We start from the raw sequence: 26,770 nt of genomic DNA on the forward strand, positions 1-26,770 counted from the left end.
ACTCTTCGGATTGAACAAGCAACTGGCAGAACTGCTGTACCTATCAGAAGACCAACAAACACAGGCCACCTAGGTGGTTACCTCCACCTGGTGCTGGCTATAAGGATAAGCCAAGGATAAAGCTGTTTTTTCTTCCCACCACCCTGAAGTGAGAAGGGTGCAGGGCCTGCACCAACTGCAGTTTATTGCTCTGCAAAGGTAGGGAGGTCAGTGAGCAGCAGGACCATGGAACGGCAGTGCTGGTGTGCCCTCTGGATGATGCTGGATACTTCCTCTGACAGCTGCTGCTTCAAGATTTAGAAAGTGGGAAATCACACAAAAGTGGCTTGTGTGTAATCAAGGCTTCAGAGAGTGAAAAGCGCACAGGAAGGGCCAGGTTTGCAACTCTGCAAACACCAGTGAAGCCAGAACATTAATTTTCGTACTGAGGACCTGGTCTCCCATGACCGATGTCATAAAACATACTGACATTTTGCAAAACGGTCTCCAGTTTTTCACAAATGCTGCAGTGGTAACTCCGGTTACCACTGAATGGTTGCTGTGTTTTACCCCAGCACTGGCTCCACCTCAGTGATGAGTGAAGTGACTCCTACAAAAATAGTTTGAAAAGCACACAGGGCTCCCTCATGCTAGAAGCTGCAGGCTGGACTAGATGACCTCTTGTGGTCCCTTCCAGCCTCAAAGCATTCTGTGGTTCTCAAGCATTTTGTGATTTACCATATGGCGCAGACAGCCATGAATGCTGTGCTACCTTGTCAGCGAAAGCGAAAATCTGCAAGAGGCACAGGGATCCTAGCTAGGAATGATAGCATCAACTAGGGTAATAGGGTCGTGTTGTGGTTTAAGCCCAGTCGGCAATTCAGCCACACAGCTGCTTGCTCACTTCCCCCCCCCGCTCCTCCCCCCTGCTCCCAGAGGGACGGGGAGGAGAATCGAAAGAATGTAACTCCCACGGGTTGAGATAAGAACAGTTTAATAACTAAGGTATAACACAAATCACTACTGCTACCACCAATAATAATAATGATAAGGGAAATAACAAGGGAAGGGAATACAACCACTCACCACCTGCCAACTGATACCCAGCCTGACCCGAGCAGTGATCTAACCCTTCCGGGTAACTGATCCGAGTTTATATACTGGGCAGGATGTGCTGTGGTATGGAATAACTCTTTGGTTAGTTTGGGTCAGGTGTCCTGTCTCTAATTCCTCCCGTCTTCCCCTCCTCCCTGGCAGAGCATGAGACTCAGAAAGTCCTTGGTCAGAGTAAACATTACTGATCAGCAACTAAAAACATCAGTGTTATCAGCGCTGTTCCCAGGCTGAAAGTCAAAACCACAGCACTGCACCAGCTACTAAGAAGGCGTAAAATGACTGCTACTGCTGAACCCAGGACAGGTCGTCACTCTGATCCTGTTTCAAAAGAACCTCTTACTGAGGCAGGGAAAAATAAAGATTAACATGTGTTTAATTTTTAGGCAGAGCCAAGCAGACACAAAGCAATCAGGCAAAGTATTTCACCATACTCCTAAGGAGATAGGATTAAATATACTCTTTAAATTATGTGTAATCCTGTGACACAAAAACTAACATACAAAAGTGAATTATGAAACTTCCAAAAAGTCACAATCTGACGAGGCCATGAACTGCTTTTGCCCTCCCACCCCCAAAAGAAACCATAAAAAAATCCAAATTGCTAATCCCTGTACCTCTGATGCCTTTAACTGGGTACTAGAACTACCCAAGATAGCAGTTTGAAACATATTTGGTAGAACGTTTTTTTTTGATCCATTATTATAAAGTTGGTGCTTGATTTTTATTTTAAGTTTGAGGAGACTTTTCAAGCCTGTGAATGCACCATTTCACTGCAGAATCAAAAAGCAGCAATGTATGCAAATCCTTTAGCAAGATTATCTTTACCTTACATTACCTTCCCAAAAGTTTGACATCTAGACTAAATATTTGCCAAGGCTCCTTTGAAATCCATTTTAAAATGGGATTAAATACCCTCAGGATATGCCTGTATTTTCATTAGCTCTGAAGAAAGGTTTAGCTTTCAGACAAGTAAAGTTAGGTGAGATGAATTTTGACCCTAGTGACATAAAGTAATGAAGACATGGTATGTACATCAGAGGAAGATTTCATAGACTATACATACAGGACATCAGGAAGAGAGAAATAATGGAAAGGCAGACGCACTTCCTGCAGAATGCATGGTACTTGGCAAACAGTGCCAGCCACACCAGCTCCCTGATCTAAGGCAACTAAAGAGCACTGAGATCTCACTGACATAAGCGAGAACTGGACTTGGCATGCTTTGCACGAACTGATACTAATGGAAACTCTGAAAGAGGTATGTGGCAACTGCATTATGTAGTTCCCCAAGTAAAGATATGTCTGGGAGCATGGGAGAGCTAAGGAAACTGTAAATAGAAACTGGGTCATCCACATTTCCATCTTAAATCCAGCTCAGCTCAGAAACAACCAGAAGTGATCACCACCAGACAGGTGGTTATTTAGTGGTGGTTTTAATCCAGGTCCCAAAAAATAAGACATTGACCACACCTCAGGTTACACCCATGCATGGCTATTAACCTTGGCAGTCTCCTCTGGAAAGGAGAAGGCTTCCTGGAGGACAGAGACCAAATTATTCTCTCATCTTGCAAGTGAATATTCGAGGCCATGCCTCAAGGGCATGATGGGGAGGATGCTCATCCAACTTCCTCCTGCTCTGTACTGTTCTCCTGGGCAAAAGGGGCCACGAGCCATCAGGACCCACAGTCCCTTTACAGTGCCTAATCCTCACACAAATGCAGACATGATGCCAGAGTAGAAACTTCACAGAATAATAAAACATCTTGAAGGGGCCACAGACAACCTTGAGGCTCACTAAAAGCATTTTCCCAAGGACATCACTCAACAATATCACTAGGGGCCTCAGAACAAGGGAGATTTCCTTGGCCAGGGAAGAGTTACAGAGAGGGTTTCTAGTATGTCACTAAGCACCAACTCTTCTGTATTTCTTTTTCATATTCCGTTTCTCTATTCCTGAAATCACTGAATTTCTCTCATTTCTTTTAATGGAAGTTGAAAAATTAACATTTTATTCTGCAAGAGACAGTAAATGTAAGCCAGCTAAAAATGTTTTATACAGGTATTAAAGCAAAAAAAAAATACAGATACCAAATTCTCTACCAAACCCAACAGCAGCAGCACTAAGGATGATTCTGTGGAGAAGCAGTACCAGGACACATGTTAATCCTGTATCAACCCCAGCCACGATGCTCAGTCACAAGAGCAGAGCATCAACAGCTGATTATGGTATTAATTACCATCACTGGCATTTGTCAGCCACTGCACCACATGGATTACTTGCTAGTCCAAACAGAATACAAATGTACCAGAGCTCAGGACTTTCTGTAGAATAACTTTAAGAAAGTTATCAAAGAGTAACCGTTGTCACAGGATGCAGGTTCATATTTCAGCATAAATTAGAAACTGATAAGCAAAGAGTAGGAGGCCAGTTTTCAGCATGGAAGAAGATTAATGCAGAGTGTCTCAAAAGTGGTAATCAGTATATTTAATCACAGTGCTAGTTATTCAATGGCATATGTTTTTTCCTACCTACATTACTTTTTCATACGCATTTTCATATCAATTTGTCATAGCACAATATTTTCCACTTAGCTTGGTAAAACATTCCATATTTCCTTAAGCTTGTCTTGAATAACCTAAAAAACACACGAACATAAATATCATCTCTAATCTGATTGGGGCTTCACTTCCTGTTTTCCAGCTCATTACTAAATGTATTAAACAATGCCAGATTTAGGATGCATTTTGAGACAGACACCCTGCTGCTGATCCAGGGCATCAGGCTGAAAACTGAATATTTACTATTATTTTCTTACTTTCTCTTTCCTATCCATTTTTAATGGATGTCTGATTGTCACTTCTTCCCTTGACAAGAAATCTCCTTCAGCTTTTTTTCTTTTTAAATTGACCTGTTCTTCCAAATCTGCTTTTTTTTTGTGCATTCTAAAAATTGTGGTAGTACGGTGACTTCTAATTTTCCTTTAGAAAATGCATCCCACTTCATCTCTTTCATATCACTGATGTAGGAGGTGTATTTGTAACTTTGCCATTGTTTATTATTGCAACTAGGTAGGTGTTACTTTTACCCCACAGTAAGGCTCGGAGGTGCTTCCCAGCGCTGCTCTCATGTTTGTTTTTAAAAGTACAAAGACTGTCACTCCTAAGTTCCCTGCTTCCCTTGAGTTCCTACTTTTCTGTTGTGAGCAGCTCAGGCACATCATTCTTCAGGCCCTTCACAACTCCTGCATTAATACCATCAGGTCTGGGTAACTTGTTGCTATTTAATTTATCAGTTTGTTCCAGCACCTCGTCTGTTGATCCTGGAATAGAAGCAAAATGCTTTAAGGGCACCTCTAGAGCAGATAGCTAAAGCAACTCACACACACGTCCCTTAAAAAAGCACCACTCCAGCAGCCAGAATTACAGATTACATCCTGGTTCATGGACACAAGCCACGCCAGACCAAATGGAGAATTCAAATAACCTGGTCTTTCTGCCGCTAAACATATGGTACCACAGCAAACCTCTTTATAATTAGCACAATCTATAAGAGACTTTCCCTCCACCACCAACACTTTATTCAGCTAAGGTGGCTGCTGGTCTGCTTCCAGCTGTGTGTGTGAGCTCTGTCTGTGTGTGTGCACACATGTGCACATATTGCAGACGAACCTGACCCACAATGCAGGTGAACACCTGGTGACATCACTACTGTCTCTATGTATAATCCCAAAAGTGCCTACCTACCTCAGGTAACACACACATTAATTCAACCACACTGCAATGCAGACCAGCTAGCTACAAATGCCACTTCTTTGCCTGAAAACCATGCCAGTGAGAGCAAACCGAGGCACCAGCCATGCTTGGGCACCTCTCTGTTTACACAAAGACCAAGAGCTGCCTGGAGACAGATGAACCCGGGGGAGCTGACCTGCTGGCAGCCCCCTCACCCTTTTCCCCCCACCACACTGTTATAAGGGCTGCAATGGGATCCATGTGTGAATGCCGGCCGGCCCACATGTGCACGCGCTTCCTGCGCTCCCAGCCCTGCCGGGGCTGGGGTTTTAAATGACAGCGTTATATTTATATATCTGCTGCCAGAGGCCCGCGAAGGCTTGGCTAATTCTGGACACCTGCAAGGTCCATGAAGCGGGCGGCCTGCCGACACTAGGGCAAGCAGCAGCTCCAGGGAGGAAAAGTGTCAGGAGGAGGGAAGAGCAGCGCCAGCCCCAGGACCCAAGTGCTTTGGAGCACACCCTGATGTTTTCCAAGACCAGACCCAAACCTCATTAAATCTGGAGTCTGAGTTAGCCACGGCTGCATGAGCAGGTCCTCGCTCCTGCTGCGGGGGGCTGCAGGTCACCCCAGCACAGGGCAGAGCCCAGGCAAACAACCTGGTGTTAGAGACCAGGCTGTACAAAAGCTCTGTGCTTTGGGTTCCTTCCACCTTGAGCACATTAAACCAACCACAGCCAAACAAAGGTGGGGGAGGATCAAATCTGTGCTGAGCAAACAAACAAAAATGCTTTCTCCAAAGCCCGCCTGATAGATTTAATATGACTGGGTTTTGAAGGCTATCTGTCACTTTTGTTTGGCATTAACATAAATCAAATAATCCCTTGATCCCAGTAAGGCACTGAGGAGACGCAGTCAAACCTCTAGAAGGGATGTGCTCCTTAACTTGGAAAGTTGGCAGATAATTTAATTTTGTTAGCAAATTTGACAGTGCCATAGGAATTTTCCAAAATCAAAGAGCCCTTTCATAGGCTTCTCTACTCAATACTCAATCCAGTGTCTAAGAATAACATTCAGCCCTCATTAATTAATGATATCAGTCCGAATAATGTCAGATTGCCTCAGAGACCTTGCTGGGATGGATGAATCACACCCTGCTGGCTCCAAGGCTCTCATTCTGACAAACTGCAGTGTGCAATGACAGGCTGCTTAGCCTGGAAAACTCTCACCCACGGAGCCCCAGCAACTCTCAACCCACCCTGTCTGAGGCGTGTGCTCAACGCCAGGGCAGACCGTGAGTGAGGTTAATGGCTGGCTGAGATAACACTCGGCTCCTCAAGGACCTGCAGGGCAGGGGCTGGCAGCCATGGGCCCCTTCTTCCCTGTCCCAGGGCAAGAGGGGCTGCTGAATACAAAGAGTGTGACTGCCAAGCAGGGTGAGCTAGCGAGCTGGCAGCATCGCAACAGCATGCCTCTGCTGTGGGCAGCACCACAGCTGGCCCATCCTTGCCTGGCTCGGTTATCTCTGCTGGGCACTCAGAGCTACACCCTGCCTATATCAGGAAGGAAAATATTATTTCTTTTCAGCCCGGTCAAGTGGTGCTGCACCTCCCCATGTACTTTGTGTGACAGATGCAAGAATGAACTGCAGAGGTTCGCTAACTTTCGAGGTTCACAGCAGAGTCAAGATGCTATTCCAATGGTGAAATGCCACAAAGAAATCTACATCTGTGAGCCTGGCTTTTACCAAAACTACAAACTGAGATTTTTCACAAGACCTACTCAGCTGATACTACTCCAACATGGGAAAAGACACACCAGCTGTCTCCATAAATTTACTATTTCACTGAACCTACAATTATGTATGAAAACATCCAGACTGCTTCCAAAGTGCACTGTACTAATATTGATACAAAATTGCCTTGTTTCTATTTGCAACATAATCACAAATCCACGCATCAAGTTTTCACATATCCACATTCTGCTTTCTGTGACAGCTGAAAAAAGTGACTCCTTATCAGTCATGAATACGAGGTTTAGTAACATTTGCATATCACCATCTCTTTATGTAAATGCTGCACTCCTGAGGCTTCATGAAACATTTCCAAGCAAGAACAACAACTGCATTGTTTAAAACATTCAAATAAATGTTTGTTCACAGATGCTCTGCCTTTCCCCTTGTGATGACCATGGCTGGTCAGGCATGAACATTGCCTCCTATCTCTGCACCCCAGTTTCTCATAGAACACCCTGATCCTGCCATGTGTAGACAAGATCAGCACAGGGCTGAGCCAAGCCCAACGTAAACACAAGCTCAGCAGAAACACACATGTGGCGTTCATTGTGGGGTCCCGGTCACAGAGACAAAGTGTCAGAGAGACAAAGCTGGGACTTGTCTTTTTGTGCAGTGTTTGTTTATATGCCGCACACGTTATGCCCAGTAACATGAAGCCATCAGTTTCAAGTTACAAATATACCATAAATGCCATAAGTAATTTATTTTTCTGCTGTGCCTAGGAAAGTAAATTTGGGATTTTTAAAAAATCACATTTGATCCTGATGTATTCTGATTGCCACTGCAAATATATATGCTTTTATTATGCACAAGCACAATTCTGATGTGATTTCTAAAGATCTCTCAGGGTTTGACGCGAAGGAGTGGTGCCTTCAGAAAGTCCCCATTGGACTTCGGGACCCCCTCCACAAACAATTTTCAGCCCCGTAGGACTGGTTTACGAAAAATTTTAATGTGCTGTTTACTCTAAGGCATCTTGGTTCTAAAAGCAATTGGCAAGTTTTGCACATGTATGCTTGAGTGTGGAAGAGGCACTGCCAAAGAAGCCCGTAAAAAGCATTACATCTAGAGCTCGCTATTTTACTAAAGCATTCTGAAAAATTACACTAGTGATTGCATTTGAAAAATCTGGTAACGTTAATTTCACCACTGAAATATGATTTCTTTTAAAAGCCTTCTCCTTCATGGTCCCTGCCATAGGATCAACCCCAACATCTGGATAACAGAATCCAGGCTTACAGACTAATGCACATGTGGAGGAGTGTGTCTGCTACTTTGCTGCTTCTCAGGACAGACACATTGTCTCCCTCTCCTTCTGCCTGTCCCCTCCTTTTCTTTTCCTTTCTTATTTCTTTTTTTTTTTTTCTTCCTTTAATAAGACTGCACATGTCTTCCAGCTCTCTGCTGAGAATGTGACCAGTATGCAATATTGCCTTGCACCGACACAGAACGTCTGGCTTAGGTGATACCAAGTGGTTACTGCCCTGGCTTCGAATGCTTGCTAGGTTATTAACCAGTACATCTGGCTCTCTCCCTAGGAGGGTGAGTTCTGCAGTGCCCCAGGAATTTCTTTCATACACCACTTTTATTAGCTTTTCAAAAGAATACGGATTACCACTGGAAAGGCCATTTGCAAGCATATTGGTCTCCAACCTGTTTACCATGTTTAAAAAGCAACAATAACCAAAACTCATTATTCGATATTCAGAATTAATCTCTCCTCATTTTAGCACAGTCCTATTGTTCTTGTATTTGAAAGGTCTGCTTTACTGAAAAAAGGTGGCTGATGATTTGTGATAGAATTAATAAAAAAGTTTCAGAAAGGCACAAAAATAGCAGTTTAGAAATAAAGCCCCCAAACCATTAATTGCTAATTCTGCTCTTCCTGCAGACTTCAGTCCATCAGCACAGGGGGAGAGAGAAAAGTTTTTCAGGCTTAACCAAAAGAAAGAAGCGCATGTGTAGCTCCAGAGAGCAAATTTATCTCCTTTGCCCACACATGGAAGTTACACAGGACGTGAAGTTTGAATGCAAGAATTGTATTACTATAATTTCCCATCTGGACATCCCTATTTCAGTAATGTCAGAGTGGCCTTTTCTGGTTTTGTTTATGTCACTTCCAAAGCAGTTTAAGACAAATGGGAAAACTGCTTTTGTTTTCTTACTGAAGAAAGATCCAAGCGGAGGAGTTACAGAGGTAGCTCTCCAGGGCTTTCCTTCTACCTGCCTAGCAAAGTTCAACACTCCAGGCCAAAGCTCTCCTGAAGCAAAGCTGGCAAAAAGCTGCCTGCCCACCTAGCTACCTGCCTACCTACTGACCTGCCTGGAACTCCACCTTCCCAGGAGGAACCTTCCTCTTAGAGCATCACCTGCAACTGCTGCGAACACTCCAAATGCAGATAATATTCCCCATGCAGAGCTAAGCAAGTGCAGAAAAAACACACAGTTTGCTAGACTTGCTAATCAATCTCTTTTGAAGCCATGTGAGGCCAGATTTTCAGAAGCTGTCAGCACGCCCCAGCTTCCATTGTTCTAAGTGGGAGCTGTTTGGCACTCACAGCTTTCGAAGGGCCAATATTTCGTGTAGGTGTCTAAGTAGGAGCTCTTCACTAACCTTTTGCAATTGCTTTTGGCTAGACTGATCATCCAGAAATATCACACTGCAAAAAGCAATGCAAGCACTCACAGAAAGCGTATTTTAAAATTACGTATAAATAGCCCATACTCCTCCAGCCAGGAAAAAAAACCAGCATTCTGTGATTTCCCCAACCAAGGGAGACAGCCAGGCAAAAAGTTCACAAACTTCAGTAAGTTCATACAATGAAAACAAAAACAAAACAAAAGTTCCTAATTATGTAAATGAAAACAGTGAATGTTTTCAAGAATGTTGCACTCTTACTTGGAGATTTCTGCCAAGCAGAACAAGAGTTTAAGTCTGTCAGATAAAATCCTGATTCCTTTAGTTCAATATCAAAACAAGTATCAAAACAAAAGGGGTGTCTAGTCAAACCTCTAAGCCATACATCCATACACAATAACATCAAATAAATTACAGCCAACAGAACATAAAGGTCTTCTCACCTCCTCAGGTCTGAATCTTCTGAAAAGCCCACTTTGGCAGCATTAGACTTGGCATTATTCAGTCAGCTCCAATCTTAAAAATAACCACAAGTCATTTGATCCACTAAAGTTCATGGAAATCCTTACAGCGGTTTTTGCTGCACTTGCTCATAAATTGCATTGTCTTCTTAAGGCTTCCTGTCCTGCAAACAGAGGCACTAGCACAGAGATTCAACTGAGATTGCTTTCCCCCTCTTCTGCTGCTTTTATTTAACCAAAAAAAAAAAAAAAAAAGGAGAGAGAGAACTGGTAGAAGTTCCTTACAGGAGTTGGAAGAGGACATCTGCAGGCAATTTAACATGAGGGCTTGTTTCTGTGTTAGCTGGCAACCCCTGGATAACTCTGTCATGTAACTTACATGCTAAAACATGATGTAGGACAACCAGTGAGATTGGGTAAATATGGCAGCACATCAGTTTTATTTGATTAAGATTTACACTTTTTCAAAGGGATCGGCCCTGCCCTAAACTATGAAAACAAATACAGCCCTGCCATCGAATGTCCCACCCTGCCCCAGCAACACTGAGCTTCATCAAACCCACCTGCTGCAGCCCAGGACAGTCTCTCCCTTTCTTCCCATGCAATTTGAAGAGCAACAGAAAACAGGCCTTTTCTAGATGAGGACAGGAATCTCTCCATTCCTTCACAGCAGCCCTCTCTTGATTCAATAAGGACCCAGCTTACCCTCCTGTGCAGGCAACAGCAGCAGAATGTGGAAGGGCTCATGCAAGCATGAGGCCGAGCTTGCAATCTGTGCGTCAGTTCCCTGCTTCCTGTGGACTCTGAAAGGCTGTTCAGGAACATAGACTGGTATCTAAAGGGAGATCTGGAGATAACCCAGCTCAGAAACTTTCCCTGCTCCATGTGTTTAACTTCCTCCCAATTAGAAGAATCTGGTCAAGTGAGGAATGCTCATCCATTCTGGTTCCACTTCTGGTCTTGCATGAGATCTTACGTGTTTTGACATTTATAGCTACACATTTGACTGAGGCACTGATTAGATTCAATTGTTACAATTACCTTTCTCCCTTTTCTTCTTTCTGTGCATGCTTTGGTTTGAATTATTAGCAATTTAAAAATCAATCTTGTAGTTAAATGCTTAATGATATAATTGCTTCTGTTGCCTAAATTTGTTTAGTTTGTGCTTTTTTAGCATGTAATAACTGAAAGTATATTTTCCTCTGTCCAAGTTAATAAGTCATCTGCAATGGCTCACGTGCTGTTAGCCGACTGGCTGCAGGTCTGGGACAGCTCAGACAGAACTGGAAAGATTTTCTGAACCTATAACTAAGGAATAAGTGGCTTCCCTTAACTGAATGAATCTGAATTCTCAGATGGCCTCCACTTAAGTTTTAAAGTTTTTGTTCATTCTGTGTTCATTTTGAGGGCCTCTGAGTCTAAATGCTGGGCAGGGAATCTCTGCTGTCCCAGACCTGGACATGTGTGCCAGCTGGGTCTGTGCCATGCAGCACACTGTGCTCTGTAGCCCTTCTCCCCAGATCTCCATAGAGGAGTCCTACAGGAGCCACCTGCTCACCTAAACAGGTTCCTTTGCAAGGAAGCTTGGAGGCTGGGAGAGAGGCAGCTTAGACCATTTCCTGTGCCCCAAGTGTCTTCTGACATCACCTGCGGTCCTGCCACACAAATCTCTGTCCCACCCTGCCATCCAGAGATATTAACTCAGGTTTGGGGCATGGCTGCTCCTGCATGGCCTGCCATCTGCTCCCTGCATTCCAAAGGATTACTTGTGTAAAATGTCATCTTGATGTGATTATATTCCTTTTGGATTTGGAGCTGGCTTATTTTGAAAAAGCCTGAGTGTACCCCTAGTCCTCTGTTACATATTGAAGATAACGGCATGTGGATGGGATTCAGTCCATATAATTAAGAGCTACCTACAAGTCCCCCTGTGCTTAATGTACTCTGAGTCCCCATGTAAGCAGTGGAAAGATACTGGTGCTCCCCAAGGACAATTCACCCCTTCCCAATATAGGTCTCCCCTATTTTTTAAACAGGGGACCCAGAAACTGCTTAAACTAAATACCAGCCAAAAAGCATGTAAAGTTAGGTGCGTGTTTCATCCAGCATATCCTCAGGCTCTCCCATTAAAATCTTCCATTTTAATGCTATCCCACCTTATCCTATTTTTCCTCCCCACATGTCATGAAGCAAGTGTTACCATTCACAATGCCAGGCCCCATGGCAGAGCAGAAAACATAAAAAAACAGAGGTCAAAAGGGTTGCACAAAGCTCCCTTTCCTATTCCCAGCTGCTCTCTTAAGGACAGCAGCAACAATGTTTGGTGCATGTTCATATTTCTGCTGCAGTGAGACTGCCATTGATTTAAGCCAACATACCGCACTGCTCCTTCTGACACCTACCCAAGAAGAGCAGGCAGCGCTCGGCCCACGGGCTGGCCATGCTGGACACAAGATTTCTCACGTTTGCAGGATTCCTCCTGCATTATTCACAGCCCTGACATGCCAGGTTTCTGGGTTCTTGGAAAATCTCTATATATGACTGAGGCAGTATGGACAAATAATTATGTCAGCTCACCCTGGAAGGCTCACAGCACATTGCAGACTTATCTACCTCCTTTCGAAGGCTACTTTGCTGAATTTGAAATAGCAGGTTACAGTATCCTACCAAACCTTTACTGCTCTGCAAGGACGTGATAATGACTGCCATCAAGTTTATATTCGGTAGCTAATCACATTTATATATGGAATATATCATGCAAATGCCAAACACTCTTTGCAGGCCTCAGAAGCAGAATAAACTGATCCCTTTCAGGTCACCAAAAAAGCACTAGAAACAACAGAAGTACTGGCCTAGGGATGTAGGGGATGTAACACAGTAAAACTTAACCACATTGAATTCAGACACGTGGTAAATATGGAAGTAACACTTGGGTTTTGCAGGCTATTAGGCAATAAAAAACCTGCATTTCAGAGAACGACTTGCTAGTGAATATAGCACACTGTAGAGCCTATTGGGAACAGAGCTTGCTAGTAGGTCAGATGTGGGAATTTAGGGGAACAGCAGTCCTGTCATCCTTTCTGTTCTTCTATGGCAAAAAAGGACAGGATGGACTTTCGGATAAATAAACAAAATTGCACCGAGAACATACATATGGTATAGGATCAGTTTCCTTTTCTGATGAAACATGCCTGGAAGTACCCAAATATTAGCTACTGACTTGAGCCAAAGAAAAAATATTTTTCACAACAGGAACTTGAATTGTCTTGGGAAAGAAGACTAAGAGTCTGAAAATGTCCTACAGAATAACGGGCAAAGACTTACTGCAAATGATAAAATAGCAAGTTCATGGAAAGTATCTAATCAAGTGCCCATAACTGTTTATGAGGTAATGTCTGTATTAAAATTCTAAAGAAGGGGATTAAACAACACATCGGCAAAAGATATTATACCCTAAAGTCAACTTTGGGACACCAACGGGATTGGTGAAATAATCCAAAAGGGACTTGAGGAGACTAGAACATGGGCTGGAAATAATGAAATAAGATTTCAGATTTAAGGAGATGGGCTGTCAGTACAAGTATTTGATATGAGATTTTTAGCTGGGGGAGAGGAAGGGGACAGGCAAGGGAGGAAGAGTGAGAGAGGTAAGAGGTAAGAGATCACTTCCGGAGCAGACAAAACACACACCACAGCCCAGGAGAAGCCTCTCTCCCTGTCTGTAGTCTACTGGAACAAGAACCCCTGGAGTATGCCTTTTAGCTCTAGAAGGCATTGTCAGAAGGGTAACAACGTGATGATTCGTGACCAGGCAACAAGTACAGCTGAATGCAGCTTCAGTACTGAGATGGAAAAGGCTGCCTGGCCCCCATCACCTGAAACAGACTGTGACCAGAACTAATGAGGACAGGCTGTAGGATGCTTGGCAACCTCCTGTGAGATCTCTCCATAAATCTCCCTCTTCAGGAAGGTGAGGAGGAACAAAAGTACTGTGAAATTAAGGAGTTTGGATCTGTACAGAGCAGATAAATACAAGCCGGTTAAAGAGGGGAGCAGAGTGGCTGAATATGAAAAGATGCTTCACAATAATGAGTCATGGGGAATAATGTCTCAAAAAAGTTTAAACACGACCCATTGTTTGGGATATTTGTGGCCAGATCCAGGGAAAATGCAAACGTACATTAAACAGTAATCTCTGACTCACTGGGAGATAATCTCTACACATCTTTAGCATTTGCACTGTAGATTTGTGTGAGGATATTCCTGGGCAGGTTGTTTCTGTAACCACTTGTCAGAGAAGGAGGAGACTGACATTACAGTCTCTCAGGAGTCCCAAGGCTGCCCAAGTACCGCACTGGTGGAACTACCGAGGCAGACTTTCTTGCACCCCTTCCCTTCATCACCCTCACTGTGGCCACATGCAAAAGGCAGGGCCTTGAAGGCATGTAACACAGCATGGACACAGACACATGGAGTTGCTGGCCCTGTCTATTGGGATAGCTAAGACCTAAGGACCACCTACTTTGGCAGTGGCTTGAGAGAGATTTACAGGCAGCAAAACAAGCCTGAGATCTGGGAGCCCTCAGTCCCAACTCAGACTCTTTAACAAGGAAGAGGAAGTGTAGGAATTTTATTTTGCACTTTCTCTAAAGCCTACCTCTTATTGTTCTGTACCTGTCTGTCTTGCCTGCTCTTCCCAACTTCTTGTAACTTCTCCTCACCCTCATCTTGCCACTCTGGCTCTAGCTTCCATGACCACCAATTTTTTGATTTCTACCCATCAGCAGTAGTAATGTCCAGACTTTTAATGATCTGGCAGACTGCAGAAATGAGATTTAAACACATCTGACTCCACATAACAAAGAGTTAGTATAAAGCATATATATCAGCCGAAGCGTTGAAAATGCATTTGGTACTCTTTAGTTTGCTCTTTCCTGCTTATGGAAAAAGACAATTTTTGTTTAAAAATGGCTTCACTTAAGGAATTATCCATGCCATTAGTCCCCAGAACAATAGAGATTAAAGTCTCTAAACCATCCCCTATCAAAACAACATACTTTTCTTTGAACATGTCATTAACACTGTTTTCCATCTGGCTGTTGGCAGCAATCTTGGATTTGCTCCGAATTGCTGAAAGTTCATTAATTATAGTACACAGAAGCCATTATCTCTCGTTTGCTTTAGCAAGGAGGTATTTGCTCAGGCAGAGAGAAGAGGTAAAGTTCAAGAGAAAAGGGAAAAAAAAACCCCTTTATTCATATAAACTCTATGACAATCATTTGGTTGCAGTCCAGAATTCTAAATTTCTGAAAAGTAAATCACAAGTTCTGCTTATCAGGAGATTCTATCATTCAAATACAGTAGTGATTCTGGCATTGTTACAGGTAACTGATGTATGCTGACAGCGGATGGAAATAACGCATCAGATTTTTAAGCCTGCTGGTTTGGGGCCACAGTGAATGAGTGCTAGCGTGGAGGAGTGTCAGCCACATTTATGATAAACTTAGTTCCTTTATTTTATGAGGAACCCAGAGTAAACCATGGCTATCATTCAAACAAGACTTAGCAACTATGATTCAGCTAGCATAATTAGTAAGAAACTGAAACAGTGGTGTTACCCTGTCAGTACAAAAGCAGAGGAAGAGCGTTTAAAGTTTTGCTAGAATAATGAATGAAGTACACAGTGAGGGGTAAGCAAAGGGGATGGGACTTACAGCTACTCAGCTTTGGGGACTGCTGATACTGATGCTTTTCACATCTGTTACCAAGGGACATTTGTAACCCATGAGATGACAGCCTGCATGCAGCAGTTTTACCAGAGCAGCTGTCAGGCAGCAAGTTTGCAGCCCAGATAACTCAAAGTAGCTTGTTCACCTCTGTGCGTTGGCGCTAAAGGCACTTTCTCATGCCTGCTCATATTGCCTTTGCAGGCAATATGCCCATGGGGTGATCACCAGTTCCTAGCTGTAGGAGGTTCGGCTCATTAGCCAACAACTATCAGGAGGAGTTATTCCATATTTTTTTGGAGGGAATGGGAGTATGTTATCAAATTGACTCCAGTGGTGACATACAGTGATACAGTAGCATTACATACTCCATATGGATTGCCTACTAAACTATGCTGCAATGTGTCTGCCATTAGCTAACTTCACATGTGACTTCGGGCAAAGCCCTTTGCATCTTTGGCTTAGATTTCCATGCTCTCACTCTTAGCTGAGCTGCCCAAATACAATTTTATAAGCAATGAAAGAAGTGCTTTAGCAATGCAAAGAATCTACAAAGACTAGGCTCCTGGCTTAGTTGAGACTCTAAAAAGATGTGGGAGGAAAAGCCTGGCTTTATCCTCCTTATCCTAGAGGATAATAGTAATTCTATCCTCCTTTCCTTCTTGTCCCCCTTGCCTATTCAGGCAGAGACTGTATTGTGCATACAAAACTCACAGCATAATGAAGTCTTGGATCCTATTTAGAGGCTCTACAATTCCAGGAAAAATAACAGATTATATCAGACCCAGACTATGCTCCTTAATGAATAATACCAGTTTAAAAAAAAAACAACAACAAAACAAATCAAAACAAAAACCAAACAGATTTAACCATAACACAACAGAATAGGTACATCCAGCAGCATCTTTAAATTGCCACAATTTGAAATCCAACATACTCTTTGGCCAACAAAGGAGCTCTAGGATCAGGTTTTGTAATCTTTCCAATGACAATATAGGATGCTGTGCGTGGAAACGTGCATATGCCACCCAATTAACAGGCCAGGCACACAAGTGCTAAATATAGGAGTAGTTTTCAGAAACAGCTATGGAGTAATTCTTGTATTTCTTCTGAGAAACCAGGTTTTTCTTCACTGTAATATTAGGTATAGCTTTCAGATTTGATACCCCAATTTTATAGATTCAGAGGGAACAATCTCTATTTACATCCACATAACAAATAAGGTTTTACAATCACAAACCAGCTGAATTTGGCTCAAAGTGCTTGATGCCCTTTGAGAAATTTTTATAAAAATTGTCCTCTTTGCTTAAGCTCTCTGGGACATAAAGTGTCCCTGTTCTTCAGCTTCCAGAAGGCAAAGGCACCTATGGAATCCACAAGCATCGCTGTTCAGCTGCTGACATTCACCTGTCTGTTCAGTCTCCCCATACCTCAAAATCATTACGAAGGAACAGAAAAATCAGACCATCTACATATACACAGACCAAATCTTCCAGGTTAGACACCATTTCTGATAAATACAGTAATTTCTTACAAGCCGTACCCTGGACTCTTTTTCCTCTCCCAGTGAGGGGCAAAGGAATAGCGGTAACTCATATTTTCCTGAGAAATGGTTCCACAAAATCTCCATACAGTGATGGCAAAAGCTGAATAAAGTCATACAAGCCTTTGATCTTTGCAAATAAGGATGCTGAAAGCAGATTTTAACCCTTAAAAAAATTAAAAGTGTTACTGAATAGTCAGTATTCACAAAGTGATTCGCAAAAATCACTAAAAATAAATAGTGATTCGCAAAAATCACTAAAACCAAATCATGCATAGCTCAGGTAGCATTTGCACAGTGTTTCTGTGACTGCTGTTGTAAGAACTAGTTTGATGAGTAACAGAACAACAAAAATAAATGACAGTCAGTCTTGCCCATACAAAAGTGCATTTCTAGAAGTGACCCTTGCTGTACATAGGATAGAGATCAACTTTGTCTGCCATGAAAACAGTATTTGAAAACTTCTGTGGTGACAAAAAGACCTTCATCCCCTGACACCATAAACAAAATTCTTATTATTATGCTTAATATTGATTTTTTTTTTTATCTCCCAATTAAAACAATAGCCCCTTTCAGTGGCATGGGCAGGGTGAGAGGTGAGGACAGAGCTGGTTACAAAGTCCTGCCTACAAACTCCTCTCCAGCGTGCAGACTCTTTAGAGAAAACCCATTCTGGAAGAGTGAGGGAATACACAAAGCTCAGTATAAATGTGAGCATCTTGTACCCAAGCCCTTTCAACTACCAAAAACTGCCCCAAAATAATTTCTTCATTCTAATTAGGGACACTGGATAGCAAGAATTAATTTGTCTTGCTTTAAATCAAATTAATTCTTATTTTCTTAACAGTTTGCCACTACTCCAAACTAATGACACTATTTTGAGCCTTAGGAGTAGCAAATCTTATTAAACTAAGGTGCTGGTCTCACAAACCATTGGGGCACACTGAATTTTATTAATGTGAGTTGTCTTGCTTATCTCAGCCCTCTCACAGGCACTAAACGTGTAGAATTGATCAAAAATCAGGGTCAAAATTCCCCACATTTTGCTGAACTGGAACTAAAAGTCCTTTTTTGCTCATCCACATCAAATGTTTCTTTCCTTCACACTTGGGCAAAACGTGAGACTGTGACTGAAGTGAAAACTGTACATTAGGGAGCAACAGGAACACAAGTTCACTGTATCAATTATGGATGCTTCATTCAAGCTGAAGAATGTAAAGTTTAAACTTCAGTAGCTATGGAATGAAGCTGCCCAACCGGAATGAGGACATACACATTGAGACTTTCAAAACATTTTCCCAAAACTGGACAGGATCTGCCTGGGTGTTGGAATTTGGCTGTTACCATTTCTCATTCAGGAATGGAGCACACAACCTGTGAGTGGTTACATTTTCTTCTGGTAGTGGGAAAGGCTGATTTCAGAATAGCACACATAAAAATTCATATAAATGCAAATGAAATCATCCTTTCTGCAAGAAAGATGTCTCTGAATATTCATTTTATCATATTCATGTCTCTTTCACATTAATTTTCTGCACATGTTCAGGCAGAAAACTGAAATCTTAAAATCTGTCAAATCTTAATAATTCAGACACTTCCTAGAAAGCAATCTTCAATATTACAGCTCTAAGTGTGCATGAATGAGGCTGTGTCTGCTTATTTGAGAAAATAGAAAAAGCAATGCCATATGACTACCTGATGCAGTACAGTTAATTAAACAAAACCGTACCGAAGATGACTGTAATGAACCCAGTCTGTGCCTTCTATATCACCACAGCAATGAGAGAAAGAAAAGGCCATCACACCAAATAGTCTTTCCCACATCTTATGCACTATATTTTTTTATGACTTATTTTTAAAGACCACAGTTATGTCTATTCTTAAAGCCAGAACAGAGCATCCATGGTGGCTTTCTGAAGAATGTGTTTAGACTGAAGTGGACCCTAATGACATAAACAGAAATGTGAAGGATTTGATGTCTAGTTGGCTAGCTTTCCTATCCCAAACACAGTATTAAAGTAATTGCCTTCCTCCCACCCTTTTCAATGTAAGAGCAACTTCTGTGTGATGATCTGCTGAAAATAGGCTTCTGCAAGTTCCCTTGAACGCAGCATTACAGAGATTTTTATAAGGCTCTTTTACATGCTGTAGTAAGATGCATGCATACCCAGCCCTGCCATACCCACCATACCCCTGCCTTCTCAAACTCTATCTCCCATAGTTAAAAACCCCAACTACTTCAGACACCAGTTTTGGCAGAAAGCATGAAAGTGAGTTCTTCTTAATGTTATTTCTGGTACCGCAGACATGCAGCATGAAGAGGTACTAAATCCTCTTCAATTTTTTGAAGTCTTACTGGTTGAAATCCAGGTGACGAGACATGTTGAAGCAAGACTGCTTATGGGGGGAGTGTGTGTGTTTTTCTGCACTTTCCATAAAAACAACTGAGGACCAGAAGGCTGTGAAAGTGCCGGGTTTTTGAGAGAGGGAAGGGATGAGCTCTCCCACTGCTGCCAATCATCTTAGCATCTAAACACAATCCAAAACTGTTGCAGGAAGATATACAGAGTGGTTCTTTCATTCACTACCCTTTCATAGGAAAAATGAGTTGTTTAAAATAATATTTCATTTTTATTCAGTTAAATATAAGTTGTAAAATTAAGTTTTTCTATAGGGAGCTGCTGACTGGTAGATGGAAATCAATTGGAAAGAAACTCCGTGAAAGAAGATGAGAAATTGGAGAAAATGTAACCTCAAGAAAAGACAGAAAGATAGAGAAAAAGGCAGTCAGAAAGAATAAAAGAAAACTTTTCACTTACAGCCCACTTAACATGGCTGATCTATTTATTTGATTACAGCAATCTTATTACACCAGAAGTATCTTCAGATGGCAAAATCCATGTGAATGAGAAGCATGCAGTTTGTATATAAGGATCAGATGGCTCTTCCCACCTAAGACATTGCTATACGAGTGTCTTTTTACTTTGCAAGAGAATTACTGTTCTTCTCTAGAAACAGTCAGGAAACTGTTTCCAAACAAAACCTCTAGATGATGAAAGTCATCTTGATGAAAGTGACATCACACTAGTGAGTCAGGAATAGTGACCCCCAAATCAGTCACTTTGAGAGGCTCAGATGTTGTTTACGTACAACACCCCAAAATGTCTTGTTCTTAGCAACACAACGTTAGCTGCACCTGCTAAGGCTAGCAGGTTCCTAATCTCCACTGAAGAATGATAGGAAAAACACAGTAACATAAGTAATAGTAATAATAATAGTAACAATACCAGAAAAACAGTATGCCACCTTCTGAAATGTAGCAGAACAATGTGGTTTTTAAGGCAACACCACAGTTCAATATCTATTCTCCTATGACTTACATAAAATAATGCACTGAATCTTTTCAAAGGGATGCTTGTTTGCCTTTGAATTGTTGCATTATGCTCATTTTCACTCTCCAGTGCAAGTTACTGTCTGCCACTTGCTTCCATGGCACAGAACTGGGGATATATGAATTTAGCATTTTTCAAGTGGGTGTATTTTATCAAGCGTACTAAATATAAAAGGACCATCAAGGGGTTTTAATGTTAGAAGAACTTATCCTTAAAATCTCCACATACTTCAGAGCACATCAGTACAGGTGTCAGCAACAAAGTCTGCAGGACTGACTCAGACAATAACATATAAATATTGAGTAATGAAAGAGCCAATTTTGTGCAGTAGCACAATTTATAAACATGCAAGAAAATCTATGGTATGTATACATATTCTTTAATCTTATGACTCTGAGGACTCATAATAAACAGGAAACTAACCTTGATGTGAGCTGCTGGATCTGGGACAGTCTGAATCATGTCCTTTAATAGGCCAATGTGTTTACCAGGAGCTCAGATCCCAAGGCAGCTGCATAAGCAAAGAAACAGAAGTCATATGATTATATTTTAAAAGCTTATTTTCAATAGAAATCTCTTTATCTTTTTATAGACTGATAAGCATCTTTCCTTGCCCAGACCTACTTGAGGACCAGTACAGTTGAAACTCCAAGGTGTTTCTGTTTCTATACCATCTGTTTAGAATGTATTTCATACAGGAGAAAACGGCCCTGAAATTCTCCTGCAAAATCGGTCTTTATCTGTAATTCAGGATTTTCCCAAAATAAGAACTTTGGGATGTACTCTGCCCTGCACAGCCCCATTATTCACTCAAGATATCAGGAATTTCCACAATCCCTTCTTCCGAACTTAGAAATATACAGCAGGATTGGAACAGATCTGGAGCTGATATAAATAAATATCATTTCATTGAAGTTGTGCCCATTTACAAGAGCTGCAAATCTCATCCATCCGCTCAATTAACAGCACTTCAGAGCATGAATCTTCTTGGATCCCTTATCCATGTCCAGTCATAAAATACCAAGAGGTTTGGGCAGGCAGGGTGCATTTGTCTGTATGTGCAAGGGTGGGTGACCATTAAAATGATTTAATAACAATATACACTATAAACAGAGTACTTCTGAGTAACTACAACATCAAATAACTGCTAAAAAATTGAGATTGATAAGTCAGGGAACTAGTAAGCATGGAAAAATGTAGGAACGTGCATATCACTTGGAGTAATCTGGCTTTTTCTGCATTCTCCCTAAAAACCTGAAAATTCCCATTTCTCATGCAAGAGGTTTCCTTTTGCCCATGACCCTGAACTTCTTTCATGTTTTAAAGCAGTAAGCCACTATCAGAAAAAAAATTCTCTTTCCTCAGCATTGGCTATTTTATTTCATTATCTGTCCTCACATCTACACTAGCTTACAAGTCAAATTGCAGATAGCTTTTACCTATTTACTCAGGAGAAATATTGATAAGGTGACTAACACTGAGTTGCAGCTTGCCCCAGAAGCAGTCTTCATGATATAAGGGAACCATCTATAAACGACAGCACTACACAGTGCAATTAAAGGTATCACGATTTAGATCTTGGTGCACTTCTCCCATACTATTTAGAAAAGCCAGCTTTTTGCACCCCCTTCAAATCCATGAAAACTAAGTACTCAATTTGATGGCCTATTATAGAAACCCCAAAACAGGCCAAATTCCCATCTTCCTCAGCTACCTGTGAGTATCAAATGCAATACTGGTGTAATGGTTTTAATAGAAGATTTTTCTTTCCATAGGCTTAAATATCTTCAAAAGCAATAGACACTTGTTTTGGTAAAAGCAAACTTTCAACAGCAATGTTGTTCAGATTTAAGTAATAGAAACCCTAACAGCACTGACAGGCCTTTCAGTTCCTTTCCTCCCTTCTCTAGTAAATCCACGCCTGCCATGTTATTCATTGGATTTATGGGATTCGTATTTTAAGCTTTCAAAACACCATGCACAGGATCTGGAAACTACTAAATTTCACTTAAACTGAACAGAAAAATATTTTGAACCCAGTGTTAGATCATGTTTTCACAGTTTGCATACTTTCATCACTGTGTTGCCATAACGGTACCTCACCCCCAGCAAAGAAGCTTACCCAGGGAAGTGGGCACTTGTGCCTCATCAGCGTCTATTTCTGTCCCTCTAAGTCTTTGCTCAGCCTGCAAGTATGCACTGTGTCTCTCCTTCCTTCTGATGTATTTTACTCCATTAACCCAGGTCTCAGAAGAGAGGTGGGTTTAGATACGATTCAGGAAACAACTTCCCACAACTAGACACAGAGAAGGGGCTCCGATGCTTCTTGCAGAGCTGGTTACCTCCACCCCTTTTTGTCCCCCCAGAATGCTGCCTGTACCCTGTCCTGAAGCCTGTCCCCTTACCAGGACCAACTACGTGCCACCTCGCATCGTGGTGAAGATGGAGCATGCAAGACTCCTAGCCTTCTACAGCCGCTGAGCTGGGAATACCTTACCTTGCTGCGGGGATTTCTGCCTCTCCTGAGCTCTCCCTACCCGGGTGGTTCACCCAACAAAAGCAGGAGTTTGTGCTTATTGGTGTGTAAGAGAAGTTGTTTGAGCTACGCCAGGCCCATTCTTATAGCATCTTTTCCCCAAGAAGACGGATTCTTTATAGAAGAGAAAATGATGGACAACATTTGCAAAACAGTTGCCAACTCTACACCACATGGTATGGGAATCGAAGACAAGCAAATCTTAGTCAATATGAGTTGGAAAGATGCATATGCAACTGTTCTGGCTACCTGACTTTTCCCCATACTGCTGTGTAGCAGTGATCCTAAAAGGGAGAATTCTGCTTTAAACACAACCTTTGGCAGTGTGTTCTTTCTCACCTGGATATTCATCTCTAACTAGCCTAAAGTAGGACATGTTCTAGTTTGCAAAAAGCATGACTTTTGCCCTTTTACTTCTGGAAATGATTGTTAAAAACGCTTTTCTTGCCTTTTCCAAGCAGAAATATAATTTTAATTATTTCAGCTCCACCTTTACTGGCTGGAATTGGAAGCTTCCAGACATCTGGTACTAACTTGCTGAACCAGATGGTATTTATTGCCACAACCTCCCCCACCCCCAGCCCAAATTTCATGCTGGTCATGTTTGTGCTTGACAGTTTGTCACAGGGTCTACACGTGGCTGTGTAGATTTTGCCATGCATCCACTGGCTAGCATGACTCTAATGTAAGAGCCAAAATGACACTAAAGCCTGGTTTACGGAGACATCTCTTTCCAGGAAACTGAAGCAAGGAAATGATAACACAAACTGAAAGTAAAGCACTTCATTAAGTGACTTCCTGATATAGGGTTTAGCCCTGGAAGGATATATTTGTAGCCATAGAGAGCAGAGAGACAGCAGTAGTCCTCCTGGCAGCACCCAAAGGATGGACCCTGCTGCTCCTGCTGGTGTGTGGCCAGATGCAAGCCCATCATACGATTGAAAAGGAAACAGGCCCTGTTGCATAACAGGAAACCTGCCCACCACGTAAGACAAATAACAGGTCATTAGGTCAGTATAACCAGTGGGACTGTGCATACCTGTTCACCCAACCAGAGCTGCAGAGCTGCTGTGGGCTACAGAGCAGCATGGACAGGCAAGAAATGGCTTCTCGGTGGAGTTGGAATGCATGTGCACTCCCACCAAGTGAAAAGAAGCTGTGTTTTAGTTATATGTGGGGACAGAGCATGTACTGAGCATGCCCCAAGGGCGCTGGGAGAGAAGGCACCAAAGGAAAGGCAGGAGACTGCTGGGACAGTAGACCAGGCACATGCCCTGCCAATATCCTCAGGAAAAGAGGGTAGCTGGCATCAGGTTGTGGACAGTACTAATTACGCACAACAGGATATGGCTTTTGGTACTGGTTTCCATCCCCTAACCCATTGAAAGTATGATACAAGAACAATAGCAAGAGTAGCAATGTTGCTCATGAGACAGGAGGCACAAAATCCCCTCCGGTGTTCAGGACAGGTTAAAATATCAAGATAAACCCATGTTATTTTAAGAGACCAGCCAGAACTGGGTATGCCTGTGTTACCCCACACAGGAGGACACAGATAGGCAATGGAGTCTCTTGTCTTTCCGTGCACGCATGCATGCAACCCAAGTTTTTGGAGTTATGTAAATACATCAAAGGGTCACAGAATTATGTACAGCTTTGGAGTTCACCAGATGTGATTACATTGTTTTTCCTTTTCATAGTCGTATCCAAAGGATGAGACTTTTTAGTGTACACACATACTGCCAATTTACTGAGAAGCTGAAAGTCCCCTCTGTATGGGGGGCAGCACACACACCTCTCTCATATATTCACACTTATGTTACCTTGCAGACAGGTATGTAGTTCCATTTTCCATAATTTGGCATTCTGTGCTCACCTAAATAAATAAAGCAAGTTCCTCATAATGTGTTCTACACCCTGCATTAAAGCCCTATGAGACAGCATGACCAGGCAGTCAGCTTTGGAAAAAGGCTCCAGGCAAAACTCCTGGCAAAGCAATGCCATGGAGCAGAGCTTGGCTCCAGCAAATAAAGAAACGTGGTCCATGCTGCTGCTCCGCCAGGGATGAATGCAGCCCGAGGTACTTATCCACAAAGGGAATGCTTTTCAAAATACATCCACAGTGTGTATCCGATACCAGAAAATGAAGGGCTAATTAATCAATGGCAAATGAGATGCCAGATATCTGGTGCAGCAAAAACAAGGACGATATGAAATGGTTACCCAAGCATCGGCTGCATGAGAGAGAGCAGCACCAATGTTCTGCCTGCAGGACAGTGGCTCTCTCCGAAGAGCCGTGTGTCACTACTGCTGAGACACTAAGGGCCTGCACGTTACAAATATGTGAATAGCACAAAAAGCTATGAATGGCGCACAGCACTGGAGAGTTACACACACACACACACAGACACACACTGACACACACACACGCTCTGCTACAATGACTAATACAGAGTGGCATTGCGGTGCATTTCTACCAGCATGACTTTAGGATGTTTACCATTACTCACAGGAGGTGAATCCCTGAACAGTTATGCAGACTATCTCAAGTGAGTGCCAGCAGGACTTTCAGACCCCTCATACTGTCATGCAACTGTACTTACCACATATTTTATAAGAACTGATGCTTTTCAGCTGTTGGAGAACTTTTGAGACATCCACTTCTTGATTGATTTTTCAGGAAATCTTTTTGTGCATCTGGGTCCTACCAGCACTCGTGATAGTGTGTAAGAGAGAGAGAAAGGCTGTGATAGTCAAAAGGAAGAAGGACTATAAGCCTGTGCTCAGTGGTGCTTACTGCTGTAGCTTACAGATGCACTTTTTTGGTAGATGAATGCCCCAGATGTGATTTTCAGATTTCTGTGATTTGTGGACACCTAAAATCATTCCAGTTATGGTGGGAGCCTTTGTATACCAAATTTAAGCAAACTTTAGCTTTAGTAGTCTACAAATCTGAGGAGCTGCAAAGACCATTAACTGAAAACCAGCATGCAATCATTCATTTCTCTGGCGCTGTTGCTGTTTTATTCCTACCATACAGCTTTACTGAAATTAAGTCATTAAGTTATTAAGTTCTTTAAATTAAGTCTTTAACAGGACTAAGAAGAGAGGAGGTGAAATCCTCATCCACTGATTATCCACAGTTTATTAACTGGACTTTTGCCACTGTCTGAAGCAGGCCAGTAATACACGCACTCTGCCTTAGCTGATCTGTGCAAAACTCAGAAGCAGAAGATTGTTACAAGGATGCAAGTTGGACACTGCTGAACAAACAAACAAAACAAGAAGCTTCTTGCACAGCATGGTACTGTAAGCTCATGCCTCCCCTTCTATAGTACTTCCACGTTTAGAAGAAGTTACTATAGAGGCAGGTCCTGCCGGTACCTGAGCTTTGCTGCGGACCTTGAGGGGAGCCCTGCCAGAGGCTGGGGCAGACCATGCCCCACTCTGTACTGCAGATGTGGGGGAAATGTCTCAAAGAGCAAAACCCAGTAGTACCTACTGAAGAAGAACTGAAGTGCCCAGAACTGAAGTCACAGGAGTGTTTATAATTCAGCATTTATAAACTAGGGCTCCCATGAGCAGACTGTGACATAGCAACTCTTCCAATCCAAGGCCAATATGAACAGTTAGCTATTACATAGCAGAGCTGCTTGACATGAGCTTAAAGCTTTTGTGTTTAACTTGTGGTTGGGTATAATCATTTTAGGTTTTGGTTTGGGGTTGGTATTTTTTTGTTTTCCTTCTTTTGTTGTAACCTTTCTGCATTTCAACGGTCTCAACAATAAAACCCTGAGGAAAGATCCTGCTGCACTTACAAAATGCTGCTTACTGCCAAGGCAGCTCACCTGA

The 26,770-nt window shown here is 42.3% G+C and overlaps 1 protein-coding gene across 2 annotated transcripts in view; it reads right to left on the minus strand.

Annotated features, from left to right (window-relative positions):
• The window catches only part of ERG (ETS transcription factor ERG), a gene marked incomplete at its 5' end in the record, with an annotated part of 106,878 nt that extends 86,022 nt beyond the window's left edge, over positions 1 to 20,856 (minus strand). The window contains one exon of one of the 2 annotated variants that reach the window (XM_080613145.1): positions 20,806 to 20,856. In XM_080613145.1, the coding sequence (XP_080469271.1) occupies positions 20,806 to 20,844 (39 nt within the window). The remainder of the gene's footprint in view (positions 1 to 20,805) is intronic. The other variant, XM_080613144.1, reaches the window with a different exon arrangement.
• Between the last annotated feature and the right edge of the window lie 5,914 nt (positions 20,857 to 26,770).

Source organism: Psittacula echo, assembly GCF_963264785.1.
Source record: "Psittacula echo genome assembly, chromosome: 3".
Lineage (NCBI taxonomy): Eukaryota > Metazoa > Chordata > Aves > Psittaciformes > Psittacidae > Psittacula > Psittacula echo.